This window comes from Eubalaena glacialis, chromosome 10 (assembly GCF_028564815.1).
Source record: "Eubalaena glacialis isolate mEubGla1 chromosome 10, mEubGla1.1.hap2.+ XY, whole genome shotgun sequence".
NCBI lineage: Eukaryota > Metazoa > Chordata > Mammalia > Artiodactyla > Balaenidae > Eubalaena > Eubalaena glacialis.
The window spans coordinates 68,153,733-68,168,099 of NC_083725.1; the positions used below are offsets into that span (position 1 = coordinate 68,153,733).

A 14,367-nucleotide genomic window follows, 5' to 3' on the forward strand; every position below is an offset into this window, starting at 1 on the left:
AGTCAATCGGGATCCGTAGTTGGGGCTGGCTGACGCGAGATTGCCAGCGGAAGTGGCCGCGGGGCTTGCCGGAAGTTGTAGTAATTAGAAGCTCCAGTCATCAGTTGCCGCCTACTCGGGCAGCCGCCGCGTCTCGGTTACTAAGGGGTGGAGAAGGTAGTGGCAGGCGCCACCGTGGAGCGGCTCCGAGTTCCCCGGGAGGCTCGCAGGCGCGCATCCCGCCAGACCGGGCCGTCACCCCCGCGGACGTCGCGGAGGCGGAAGCGACGCCGGAGGCAGGTGCGGCTGGAAACTGGAAACTTAGTTTGCGTGACGGGTTAGAGTCTCCCCCGCCCCAGATGTAGCGTTTGACAAGGAGGGGGCAGGAGCTCGTCCTTCATCCTTCTCTAGCCCTGTAACTGCACGTACTGGTTCTTTGGTGACTGTCATCTTAGCTGTTAGCGTTGTTTTCGTGTTACAGAGAACTCACATTCGCTGAGTGCCTACTGCCTGCCAGGCGCTGCCTGCCAGGCACTGTCTTAAGTGCATATATATCCATCCTCTCATTTAGTCCCCAAACGGACCAGTCAGATGAGGAAACTAAGGAACTTAACCAAGGCCAGATAGCATGTATCAGAACCTAGTTTAGCAGCCAGATTTAAAAAAAAAATAAATTTATTTATTTTATTTATTTATTATTTTTGGCTGCGTTGGGTCTTCGTTGCTGCACACGGTCTTTCTCTAGTTGCGGTGAGCGGGGGCTGCTCCTCGTTGTGGTGCGCGGGCTTCTCATTGCGGTGGCTTCTTTTGTTGCAGAGCACGGGCTCTAGGCGCGCGGGCTTCAGTAGTTGGGGCTCGCGGGCTCTAGAGCGCAGGCTCTGTAGTTGTGGCGCACTGGCTTAGTTGCTCCGCGGCATGTGGGATCCTCCCCGACCAGGGCTCGAACCCGTGTCCCCTGCACTGGCAGGCGGATTCTTAACCACTGCGCCGCCAGGGAAGCCCTCAGATGTTTTTTTTTTGACATCAAACCAGTGTCATGCTCCCTTTGTTACCACCTGGGGTCCTTGGACTCTTTAATCAATAGAAATTGGTAAGAGGCCAGGTGGGGAATTCAGGCAAGGCTTTATTGGGACTCGTCCTGCAGCAGGAGGGAGCAAAACAAGAAACAGGTGGGGGTGGAGGGGTGGCGGGTGAGCTGGTCCCTTAAATGGGGTGAGGGTGGGGGGGATGGGGGGGGTGAGGTGGGAGGGGTGCCTTAGGTGGTCTGCCCACCCCCTTGGTGGTGCTGTGTGCAGGGGTCATGTGCAGCACCCTGCTTTTGCTCCTAACACCTCAGAAGTGGCAGTTGGCTTTTGGCCTTTTTGTGTCTTACTGTTCATAATTTGCCCCAACTGTGCATGCATGCAGTTACTTTTAGTCCCTTCGAGTTTCTTTGTATTTTGTTGTTCAAGGAGATGTTTGTCCAGGTGCAAGCACTCTAGTAAAGGGTCACAGGTCTCAGCCTATCTCACCTTTGCCACTCTGCCTTTACAGTTTCGGGTGTAATAATATTCCAGATTTTTATTAATTCTTTTTTTTTACACAAATATTTATTGAGCACCAACATTGCTTGGAACTGTACTAAGGGATACTAGGGGATCAGAAAAGACCTGTTCCCTACTTTCATGGAACTCCTACTCTAATGACTTAGAGTTATCACATAACAGGACTTAATACGCTATGATCTACTACACTGCATCATTTTTTTTTAACTCCCCATGAATTCCTCATATAAGTGTCCAAATGATTGAACAAACTGAGTACCTACTATGGAGCGGTCACTGTTCTGGTCACTGGGCACATACCCCTGAATAACAGGCAAAACACCCGTCTTGGTAAAGCTAACACTCACATGACCGTAATTATTACTAAAAACTATTAGATGCAGTTTCTTCACCTCTGTGAAACAATCCAGTCAGATGCCCCTGTAGCTTTTTATCTTTTTATAACTTACGTTTCAAGACCCAGCTCTAATGTCACCTGCTCTGTGAAACCTCCCCTGATTCTTCTTCCTTCTTTGCAGACAGAATGAAGAACTCCATAGTATTGTGTTCATGGTTCCATTTAGTTCAGTAAGCACTCAATTGAGCCTCTTCAATGGACCAGACCCTGTTTGAGGCGCTGGGGATAAAGATATAGGTAGGACCCAGGCCTGGCCTTAGAGAGGCTCACTGAGGTTAGGGTGTGAGGAGTGGGGAACAGACAGGTAAGCAGGCCATTATAATACAGGGTGGCACGGTGCGTTCATTAAGAGGTAGGCTGAGGTGGTAACACAGATAAGGGTCAACCTGAGGAGGGGGATATACAGGAAATTTTTCTGTATGCGTCAGGCAAAGAAGAGGGGCAGAAGTGTGATAGACCAAAGGAATGGAAAAAGCAACTGCATTCAGATGAGAAGCATTATTCTGTGTTTGCGTGTGTGTGTGTGTGTGTGTGTGTGTGTGTGTGTGTGTGCACGCCTTACCTTTCAACTTTGTCTTTGCTGGTTTTTTTTAATTTTTTTTTTTTTAAGATGCTCACGGATTTGTACAATACATCTGACCGAGAAACAGCTCCTTGTTGATCTTTTTTTTTTTTTTTTAACACTGAGATTTATATGTTTATATCTAATAATTTTTTTTTAATTTATTTATTTTTATTTATTTATGGCTGTGTTGGGTCTTCGTTTCTGTGCGAGGGCTTTCTGTAGTTGCAGCAAGTGGGGGCCACTCCTCATCGCGGTGCGCGGGCCTCTCACTATCGCGGCCACTCTTGTTGCGGAGCACAGGCTCCAGACGCGCAGGCTCAGCAGTTGTGGCTCACGGGCCCAGCCGCTCCGTGGCATGTGGGATCTTCCCAGACCAGGGCTCGAACCCGTGTCCCCTGCACTGGCAGGCAGACTCCCAACCACTGCGCCACCAGGGAAGCCCCCTTTGCTGGTTTTATCATGCACATGCATAAGTTTATTTTGTGTAAATGGTCATATAAATGATCCTTTCCTTTCTAATTTGTGATTTGCACTTCCTATTAAGCACTCTAGCCCCACCCCATTGTCATAAAATTATTCTCTTGTTCCACCCCCTTGTCTATGTCTCTGTCTCTGTCTCTGTCTCTGTCTCTATTTCTTTTCTATCTGTTTCTGGGATCTTTAGTCCTGTGGTATTTTTCTAGGCCCCAGGTGAGACACATTTTGGAGCAAAGGGTCACAGTAGGATATAATTAATGAGAAAGTTCAAGAGCTCTAAATGGCAAACTAAGAAGGAGTGCAATATCTATTTTACAGGTGAAGAAACAAAAAAAAAAGGAAGTCAAGAGGTCTTTCCCAAGATCAAAAATCAAGTAAGTACTATGCAGATCAGAACCAAGGTCCCCATATTCTGTAAGTTACTGGAGTTTTCTCCAGCAGTCATCTTCTCTAACATTTTCCAGGCAGCTATTTACTCATTCATTCATTCATTCATTCACCCATCTAGCAGATAGGTGTGATTAGTCACAAGAGGGATTTCCTGAAAGACAGATTGACTGGATGACTGTCTTCCCCATCCAGCCATCCATCCATCCCTTCATCTTCCCAACACATTTTTAATGTGTTCTAGGCTCTATGCTAGGCTCTGGGATTATATAGGTGACTAGGTATTATAGGCCCCATAGCAGGTGGGAAGTTGGTAAGGGGAGAAAACAATTATAATAAAGTGATAAGTGTTATACTAGAAGTATGGAGTATCGTGGAAGCACATAGAAAGGGCCCCCAACCCTTTTCAGGGTGGTAGGGATAAGGAAATTCACGGTGCCCTGTGTTGAACCAAAGGAGATGTCAAGATCACTCATTCATTCCACAGGTACTTATGGAATCTATTATGTGCCAGGTGTTAGGTACTGGGAGTGAAGAGATGAGCACCATAGATGCTGTCCTTCTCCTGGAGGCGCTCAAAGTCTAGTTAGGGAGATTAGAAATATGTATAAAAACCCTTGGGCCCTGGGAGTACCATTGTACCCTTCATTTGGCTCACATATGTTTATTGGGTGTTTCCTATGAGCTTTCCAAGAGTGGAAGAGAGACAGTGAATTGGACATGTTTCCAGACTTGGAGGTTCAGAGGCCATTGAAACAGCCCCCTCATGATTGTTAGTAATCTTATGAGGTAGAAAGGGGTCTGGCCATGAAAGACTTACAAAAGAAAAACTCCAGAGTTTAGCTAAAACAGCAATTATGTCCCTCTGGTAGGTTCAGTGAGGACTTTATGGAAGGGATGGCATCTGGACTGGGTCTAGAAAGAAGCTTGTTTTTTCTATTACCTCATTTAATTCTCACAACAATTCTCTGAGGCACAGGTTTTAATCCTCATTTTATATGTGAGAAATCTGAGGCACAAAGAGGTAAAGTGATTTGCAGAAGGTCACTCAGCTTAGTAGTAGAAACTAGTCTCAAATTTAATTCTCTTGTCTCTAAAATTGTTGCCGCCTCCTACTGCACCCCTCTACTTTTCATATTTGTCACTTCCAGGAAACATTTTCTCAGGACACCTGATCCCAGCTCTCCACTCTGCTCCTTCTTTGTACTGAATCTCTTCCCAGACCCTCCATCTCAGGATTCCACACTCTTGCCAGGGTCTCCCTTCCCCTGGCCAGGTTCCCAAACCTCTGCTACCTCCAATTGTCTGAAGCTATCCCAAAGCAGATTAGGGAATGACTGGATCCTTTTAAAGAAAAATCTCAATCTCTAAGAGCTTAAGGTTCAAAAAATCTAGGTCTTTGATTACAGATTTTTTTCCTAAAGGAAGTGGCATTTGAGCTGAATCTTAAAGCATGAGATCAGCCAGATGAACAAGGTGGAAAGAGCTATTTTAGGCCAAAGGAACACTAAGAACAAAGGCATGGAAGACTGAATGTGTTTGGGGGAATAGAAAATGATTCTGTGAGCCTCTTGGGTGGAGTGACTGGAGCTGGAAAGTTAGGACATAGGTCTCCAGGGGCCTTCAAGACCAGGCTCAAGCTTGCTCAGTGGGAATCCAGTCAGAAGACTGTTGCAGTCTTCTAGGTGGGAGACGATGAAAGATTTAATGAAAGCAGTGAGTGTACTTCTGAGCTGGAATTTTCATGACTCCTGACCAATTGAATCCCATTTCACCAGGCATTATATTTGTCAGACCTCTCTTTCTAAGTCACAGCTTGGGTCATGGCTCTCCCCAACTTAGATATCATCCACGTCTCTCCATTATCCACAATGTGGAGCCTGGGCTCCTAGCCTGGCACTGAAGGCCTTCAGAAGCAGGCACCATCCTTCCCATTCAGCCTTATTGTCCAAGACTCCCAAACACACCTCCTTCCCCTTCCTGGGTCAGGTTCTTTCTTTACTGCACCAGATGTACCCACCACCGTGCCCTTAATCCTGTGGCCCTTTCTATTAATGCTTATCCTTCTCTCTATCAGAAAACTCAGTTCATCTCTCAAACCCCATTTATCCAGTTCACATCTCATTATTTGCACATCATCTTGCCTAAAGTATGAGAGCCCTCTTCCCTGAACTCAAAACAAAGAACATAGCTAGTGAACACTTAATATGTACCAGGCACTACCCTTCCAACTTGATCGTCTCCTTTGTCTATTAAGGTAGACATTTTACAGGCGAGGAAACTGAGGCTTAGAGGGGTAGAAAATTTTCTCAGTCAATGAGTCAGGCAAGAGCCAAGATTCAAACCAGGTCTGTCTGAGCCCAAAAGTGATACTTTTTCTAGTGTTTCACTGAGCTACGGTTGATTTGAACCGAAAAACCCAGGGCCTATCTCCCTTGTTATCTAAAGGGCTGGCCCATTTCTGAAGCAGGACAGTGGGCCTCTAGGGCCTCGGAGCTAGGGTGTGTGTTAGGGGTGGTCCTGGTGGGCTCACAGACTGTGTTGGGGTGAGAGAGCAGCCCTGTCCCTTCTCACTCCTTACTTTCTTGCTTTCCTTGCTTGGCTCTCAGGGACATGGCCTCCTCAGGAGTCTACAAACTGGATGATGGGAAGCCTTATCTGAGCAACTGCTTTCCGGCCAAAAATCTGCTTCGGATGCCGGAGGAAGGTCAGGTGACTTCTCAGATCAGTACGTTTGCCTCACACCCAGCTCCTGCTTCAGAATGTCCCTGACGCCCATTTCTTCCTCTTCAACGCCTTCCCTGCTGTTCCCTGCCCTTACACAATCCCTTCCCTTCCAATCCATCTCCCCCAAGCAGTCTCAGGGAGCCTTAGTTTTATTTAATTTTATTTATTTATTAGAATTCTTTTATTTTTATGCAGTTTTTCCAGGTTACTTTCCATTTACAGATATTGGCTATGTTCTCCGTGTTGTACAATACATCCTTGAGCCTAACTTACACCCAGCAGTTGGTACCTCCCACTCTCTCACACCTATATTGCCCCTTCACCACCTCCCCCACCCACTGGTCACTACTAGTTTGTTCTCTGTATCTGTGGCTCTGCTTCTTTTATGTTATATTCACTAGTTCGTTGTATTTTTTAAATTCCACATAGAAGCAATATCATGCAGTATTTATCTTTCTCTGAGTTATTTCACTTAGCATAATGCCCTCCAAGCCCATCCAGGTTGTTGCAAATGGCAAAATTTCATTCTTTTTTATGGCTGAGTAGTATTCCATTGTATATATGTACCACATCTTCTTTATCCATTCCTCTGTTGATGGACACTTGGCTTGTTTCCATGTCTTGGCTGTTGTAAATAATGCTGCTGTAAACATTGGGGTGCATGTATGTTTTCGAATTAGTGACTTTGTTTTTTTTGGATATATACCCAGGAGTGGAATTGCTGGATCATACGGTAGTCCTGTTTTTAGTTTTTTGAGGAACCTCCACAGTGTTTTCCACAGTGGCTGCACCAATTTACATTCCCACCAACAGTGCACAAGGGTTCTCAGGGAACCTTCTAAAGTGCACATCTAACCATAGTGTTCCCTTCTGTTTAGTGACTTCTCACTGCTGGTTCCTTTACCTTCTGCTCTAACCCCCCTTATCCTTTTTTACAACCCCTTTCCTTGATTTATGCCCTGTTCCATAGTGTTTCTAATATTTTCACATAGCTTTTTAACATTCGCCCAGAATGTTCCAGCCCTCATCCCAGTTATCCAAACTCCTCCCATCCCGCAAGGCCCAGCCCTTCTCCCACTTCTTCCAGTAAGCCATGTCCAGCTACTCCATCCCTCAGTGCCCATTCTCTCTTGTCAGCCATCTTCCTTTCTGTGTTTCTTACTTGATGCATAATTATAGTCTGCCCAGCTCCTAAATAAAATGGCTTAAAGTTGACTCTGCTAAGTAGTTTTTCAAACATTTATCTAGTGAAAGACTCCCCTGGGGCAGGGACTCCTCCTCATGCTGCGCAGAGTCCTGCTGATGGAACACTGCCGAGAAGTGTGGGTTCACTGGATTGGATTTGCTGCTTTGAAAGGGTAGAGCCAGGGAGAAGTACCCCTAGCTTACCCTAGATGAAATGACGTGCTGGTCACTCTGTACATGGAACAGTAGAAGAACCTTCTCCTCCAGCCTGTGCTCCCCACTTCTCTTGAGTGATTTCATTTTTCACACAGAGACCTTCTTTGGCCACCTATCTGTTGAAAACCCTCCCATGGAGCTCTCAGTATGCACTCATGATTTCACATCCACACCCCCTCACACACACATAGATGGACAGATAGAGAAATAAATATAGCCGTATGTATCTGCATGTGTTAGTATATATACCTGTATTTCCTGGGCCACTGAGGGCAATGACACCTCAGTCGCAAAGAGCATGCCTGCCGCCTAGATGTTGATTTCTAAATACCATTCTCCAGTAAACAAAGCCAGGGCTCCTCAGACAAAAACCTGTTTCTAGGGCTGAGGCAAGAAAAATACATATTGAGCCTGGAACATTATGTGGTGCCAGAAAATAAAGCAGTGCTCAGGAAAATGATGGGGGCAATTTGAAAGGACATAGGTGCCAAACTGAAGGAGCGCCCAATGGCCAAAGCTGGAACAATATAAGCAGCAAAATAAATAAAGGTAGAATTGGGTTGTAATCCGTAGAATAAGTAAATAGTCATGATCCCATGCTGATATAATTAAATTAAGAATACATAAATAAGTGGGGGAGAAGGAAGAGTCCTTCCTTACAATAGAATTACAGTTAATACATGTAGAAGGAATGAAGGAAATAGAAAATTACTTTTTTGGGGGAAAATCACTTTTTTGGGGGAAAATCACTATTAAAACATCACAATAATAACTTTTACAGTCAAGAAACTTCTATGGATGCTGTATCAGTCAGAGTTCTTCAGAGAAATAGAATCAATAAGATGTGTGTGTGTATGTCCGTGTTTGTGTGTGTGTATCTCCTACAAGTTTTGTTTTCATATATGTATATGTGTATATACATATGGACCAACACACATATATAAATTATATATTTTTAAGGAATTGGTTTATGAAATGTGGAGGCTGGCAAGTCTGAAATCTATAGGACAGGCAAGCTGAAAACTCAGGGAAGAGCTGATGCTGCAGTCTTAAGGCAAAATTTCTTATTTCTTTGGGAAACCTGTTTTTGCTTTTAAGGTCTTTCAAGTGAGTGGGTGAGACCCACACATTATCAAGGATAGTCTCCTTTACTTCAAGTCAACTGGTTGTGGATGTTAGCCACATCTACAATATACCTTCACAGCAACACCTAGTTAGTGTTTGATTGACTAACTGCTTATCATAGTCTAGCCAAGTTGACACAAAATTAATCATCACAGATGCTAGGATTAGTGGGTCAAAGTATGATGAGAAACAGGATATTTGTATAGTCTTGAGCTATCTTTATTAATTACAAAGGGACTTCTTAGTAACTAAGAGAAACTAAGCCGATACCACCTTGGCCGAGTGATCAAAATAAACATCACCAGTAATAAGACATATTGACATCATGTATGCCCTGACATTTTGTGCTGAGGAGGGCACAGCATCACTTCTTGCCAAACTGCAAGGCCTTAGTCTAATTATGGGAAAACATCAAACAAACTCAAATTGAGGGACATTTGATAAAGCAGTTGACTAGTACTCTTCAAAAGTGTCAAGATCACACAAGAAAAATAGACTACAGAACTGTCACAGTTTGGGGGAAACTAAGGAGACGTGACAACTAAATGAAATGTGAAATCTTGGATTGGATCCTGGAACAGAAAGAGGACATTAGTGAGAAAACTGACAAAAATCAAAGAAAGGCTGTAGATTCATTACTAATATTATGCCAGTGTTAATTTCTTGGTTTTAACCATTGTATTATGATTATATAAGATGTTAACATTAGGGAACCTGGGTGAAAGCTGTACAGGAACTCTGTATTATTTTTACAGCTTTTCTGGAAGTCTGAAATTATCTCAAAATGAAAATTTACAGGGGACAAAAACCTTCCCATGAATACTCCTCCTGCTAAAAGCCTACCCCATTAAAACCCAAACTCCTTATTCTGGTCCTCAAGACCTTTGAGATCTGACTCTGCTGACCTCTCCAGCCTCATCTCTTTTCCCTCAGGTCTATCTCCCCACACACTCCAGGCCTTCCTTCCTGGCTCTGTTGGCGGTTTTGGCACCAACTCAGGCTGGAGGCTCTAGGAGTTTGGGCTATTGGGATAGGACAAAGGTCCATGGCCCAGATGGGGGCAGCCCTGGGAAATGAGTGCCTGGGCTGTCAGACCCAGGATGGGAATAGGAACTGGCTCACCTCAGACGTAGGATGGGAGCTGCATCCAAGAGGCAGGATTAGCAGCAGTGGTCAGGGGAGCGAAGGCGAGCCCTTGAGGCAGGGGTAGCGGGCTATGCAGGCAGAGAGCCAGTGGTCAGGGGCGCCAGGCTGGTTCCCACAGCTCTGTGCTGTTCTTCTGTGCAGTCCCAATCTTCCATACATCTGAGTACTGCTTGTGCTCTTCCCTCTGCCCAGGCTGCTTGGTTTTTCCATCTCCACCTAGTCAACTTTCAACATACAAGATCTAGCTCATGCCCTAGGCTGGTAGCTCCCCGCTCTGGGCTTCACAGCACCCTTTACATTATTGAGCTCCTTCGAATCCTCCGTTGTATTCTTCTCCATAGCCCCAACTCCTGGCACAAAGTAGATGCTCAGAAAAGGTCTGAATGGATGATTGTGGGTGAGCGCTGTGGCTCAGGGTAAGTTCAGCAACACTCACAGTGTGGTAAGCTCTGTGCAGGCCTTGGGAATACTGAGATGAATGAATCAAAGTCTGTACTCTCATGGAGCTTCCACTCTAGAGGGCAAGACAGACAATAAACAAGCGAACAAATACAATAATTACAGATTACAATGAATAAACTAGTGATGAAGGAGAGAACAGATTCCAGAATGTTGTCATGATTTTTGTTAGGCAGGCTTACTAGTAAACCTCATATTCTTCTTTTTACTTAACATACATTTTCTAGTTCGTTCTACAGTGAGCATGTATTATTGGGTCTTTAAAAAATGCCTGAGCTCCTAATGCAACTTTTGCCGTATAATGATAGAATCCAGGATAAGTTCTGGGAAGATGTAGCCCATTGAGTTGGTGTCACACAATGGGCTTTACCTTTACCCAAGAGATGACAAATGGGGCAATAACTAGCTGGCCCAGGAAAAAATGATCAGCTCTGCTGAGGAGAGTCAGGGAAGGCTTCACAGAATAGGAAATACTTGACCTACAATCTTGAAGGAACAATTAAAGTTTGGAGGCAAAAATGTGGAGGAAGGAATTGGGCAAGTCATTCTACACTTTGAGTCTTAGCCTTTTTGTCTGTAAAATGGGGGCAGTAGCATGTCTTCAGTGGGTTTGGGGTTGGGGGCCAATTAAATAAGACAGGTATATAGCCGCTCCCCCTCCCCAGCTGCAGCACAGTATCTGGTGCATATTAGGTAATGAGGAGCTAATTTTTGTTGTAGTATTAAAGATAACCATTCTGTAAGTGCACGAGTTGTGGCTTTGGAGGAGTTTGCTGCTTGTCACTGTTCTGATCTTCTCAACAGGCCGAGGACACTGGTTAGTGGCTCGGAAATGTAGCCTCAAGAAGAAGCCCAAGGGTGTGGTTGAAGCACGAGCTGAAGGTCAGGAAAGCCAGAAGGTTTCTTTTGAGGTTGGAGGAAAGAAAGGGTCTCGACAGGAAAACCAAGTGGACACTCCGGGACACGTGCTGGACCAGGCTTTTCTGGTGAGAGTAAATGCATCCTGAAAGGCTGGCAACACCAGCTGACGACTGTCTTGGTGGGGGGCAAGGACTTGCCCTGCTTCCCTCTGGTACAGTTACCCCCAATCCACCCCAAACTATTAGAGTGATCTTGGCAAATTGAGTATAGCCAGGATGATGAAGGGACCCAGAGCTTTCTTTATATGTAAAGCTTTCTTTACATCCACCTTATGAGATAGGTATTTTCATCCCTATTATGTTGTTGCCATTGTGCAGATGAGAAAACTGAGGGCCCAAGAAGTAATTTGCCTTGGCCAAGGTCCCTCAGCTAGTAATTAGGACTCTGGTTTACCCAGGATTAGAACTACTCAGAATTAGAACTCTGGTCTACCGACTGCAAAGGCTGTGCCTTTATATTTTATCAAGTAAAAAGTCTTAATTGAGCCAGAGAGGCAAAGCAGTAGGTCAGGGGGAACAGTAAATTGAAAAATCGTATTCTAGCACCTAGTAGAGTGTAAAGATTCCTGCTCTGCTCTGGGGAGATCTCTCTAGGAGCAGGGGGATTGGGGAGGCCCCACATACCACAACCTTTGTCCTTTGGGTTTAGTGTCTGGCTGAAAGCCAGGGATGCCAACTAGATATACCCAGTGTCTGGGGCAGGCTTTACAAAGGGGACTGGGTGGCTGTGTTAGAGACCAGCCAGGTAATTTCACATCTGCTCTGTGCAGTGCTTCAGTGGCTTTACAAAGAAAGACACATTTTGTAAACCAATATTCATGTGCAGTCCAGTGCTCATAGCTCCCTAAGAAGAACTCCCTGGCAGCCTACTTTGTTCCCAGGCTTTGCTTATGGTTCCCAAGAGATAAGTTTCTGCACAGATCAGATGTTGAAAGAGAGCTTCAAGGAGGCAGCTGGTTACATCTCCCCTCAAGGTGGATAGTATAAGCTTTTTGCAGAGTCCTGTGGAATTTCTTTGATTATTAGGTCCACTTCTCACTGGGAATGAGGAAGACTGAAGCAACAGTACTGAGGAGGGGCAGAAGCACTTCCCATAGGACTCTTCTTTTCCCCTTTGTTTTCAACATATACATCCCCCATTAATTGAGATAGCTCGTTACCCATGTTGCCACTTTGGATAGCAGAAGCATCAAGGATGTTTTTCAGAGTAATGGGGTACCTACCCGCCTATTGGATATGAATGTTTCACTGGCACTTCATATTGACCTACTGCACCAGTCCCCTTACTCCAAGTCCCCAAAACACCTCTTTTCTAGTGTTTAATATATGGTCTCAATACTATCTACCCAGTCACCAAGCAAGTAACTTGGGGTTATCCTTGACACGTGCCTCTCCCTCACCACCCTCATCCCTGCCATTACCAAGCCCTGGTACTTTCATTAGTTGTCAAATCTGTATTCTTCTCTTCATCTGCCCTGCCACCACCCTAATCTGGGCTACCATCATCTTTTATTGGACTAATTCAGTAACTTCCTAACTATTATAGTTTGAACCAACTAGCATGCTTTTGTTTCACATAAAAAGAAGCCAGAGGCATTGTTATTCTAGGGTAGGTTAATTCATTGGTTTAATGACTTCTTCCAAGTCCCAGGTTCCTCCATCTCTCCGCTCTTATATCCTCGGCACATTAGCTTGTCCTCTTGGGCTGATTGCCTTCATGATCCTGAGATGGCTGCTGAACTCTGGTCATCACATTTAAAGGATAACGTCCAGAGGTAGAAAAGGGATTGTCACTGTCTTTTATCGATTTTTAAAGGTAAGAACTTCCCAGAACTGGCCTCCCACCCCAAGCAGCCAGCGTCTCCTTGGCCAAACCTATATCACAAATCCCAACAGTCAATGGTTAGGGGAACATGACCACCATGACTGGATTAGACAAAGTCAAGACTTAGCCTGTGGAGCTGGAGTTGAAGGATATATCCACTCAGAGAAATGTGAATGATATTGGGGTTCTTTAACAAGGAAGAAGTAGAGAAGTGGCTCTAGAGAAGCCAGTTAACAATGTCTAGTATAGTGGTCTCTCACCACCCTTTCCTGTCTTCTCATCCTTTCTGTGTGTGTCAGACATAGCAATTTTTATAAAATTTCTATTAGCCCCCTGCCAAAAAACCTCTGACAGATTTCCATTGACTATAGGATAAAATCCACGCTCCTTTACAGAGCCAACATGGACACAAATGACCTAATGACTGCCTCCCTAGCCTTACCTTGTTTTTCATCCTCTCAAAAGCACCTTGCTTTCACCTGCCTTGATAATTTTCACGACCCCTGCTACCCACTTTCATGGGACCAACTCCTACTTAGCACTTAGGTATCAGCTGAAATATTACTTCCTCAAGTGAGTATTACCTCACTTCCACACTGAGGTTAGGACCTCCTGTTACTGTCTCCCATAGCATCTTGAATTTCTCCTTTAAAATATTTATCACATTTATAAATACTTGCTTGCTCCTTGGCTTCCATGCAGTTTTAAGCTTTCAGAAGGCATGGAATATTTCTGCTTCTTATTCATTGTCTTTTAAATTCCTAGTTCCATGCCTAAACATAAAAGGTACCATAACTAAATGATTAACTGAAAAAAAGAATGGGGTTTGATTAAACAGAAATAGAAACTCCAAAGCTGAGATTTTCTTCTGACTTTTTAATTGTGAAGGGCAACATATGGTAGTCCTAAGAGCATAGTGTTTAGTGATTACAGATTTGGATTCAAATCATAGACCTATCACTTACTGGCTGTGGGACCTTAGGAAAGTCACTTTATCTCTTTTAGCCTTGCTTTTCTCATTCATGAAGAGACATAATCATACTTATGTCAAAGAGTTCAGTTAGGATTAGGAGAAAGTTTGTTGATATATTTAGCACAAAACATGGCCCAAAGTAGTGCTTAGTAAATATTTGGCGAATAAATGAATGAATGAACAAGCACACAAATTATGACAAATGTATGAGATTAGTAAAGCCCCAGAAATACAGATTTTTTTAAGAGCCAAGTAGAGGAAGTGGGGCCCAGAAAAGACAGAGAAGGAACAAAGAGGCAGGAATCCTCCTAAGAACCACGTAAAGTCAATGTTTCCATCCCCACCTTACAGATGGGAAACAGAGGTGGGAGAGCTGAGGTGGCAGCTTGATTCTGAGCAGCTCCGAAGCCCGTGCTCTTTCCACTGTGCCAGGCTGCCCTCC

At 44.5% G+C, this 14,367-nt stretch overlaps 1 protein-coding gene across 2 annotated transcripts in view; it reads left to right on the forward strand.

The window, feature by feature from the left end:
* Nucleotides 1–135: 135 nt before the first annotated feature.
* XRRA1 (X-ray radiation resistance associated 1) overlaps nucleotides 136–14,367 on the forward strand; it is an 80,411-nt gene continuing 66,179 nt past the window's right edge. For both annotated transcript variants that reach the window (XM_061202865.1, XM_061202863.1), the window contains exons 1-4: nucleotides 136–279; nucleotides 3,281–3,336; nucleotides 5,959–6,056; nucleotides 11,012–11,193. In XM_061202865.1, the coding sequence (XP_061058848.1) occupies nucleotides 5,963–6,056; nucleotides 11,012–11,193 (276 nt within the window). In that variant the 5' untranslated portion in view covers nucleotides 136–279; nucleotides 3,281–3,336; nucleotides 5,959–5,962. The remainder of the gene's footprint in view (nucleotides 280–3,280; nucleotides 3,337–5,958; nucleotides 6,057–11,011; nucleotides 11,194–14,367) is intronic.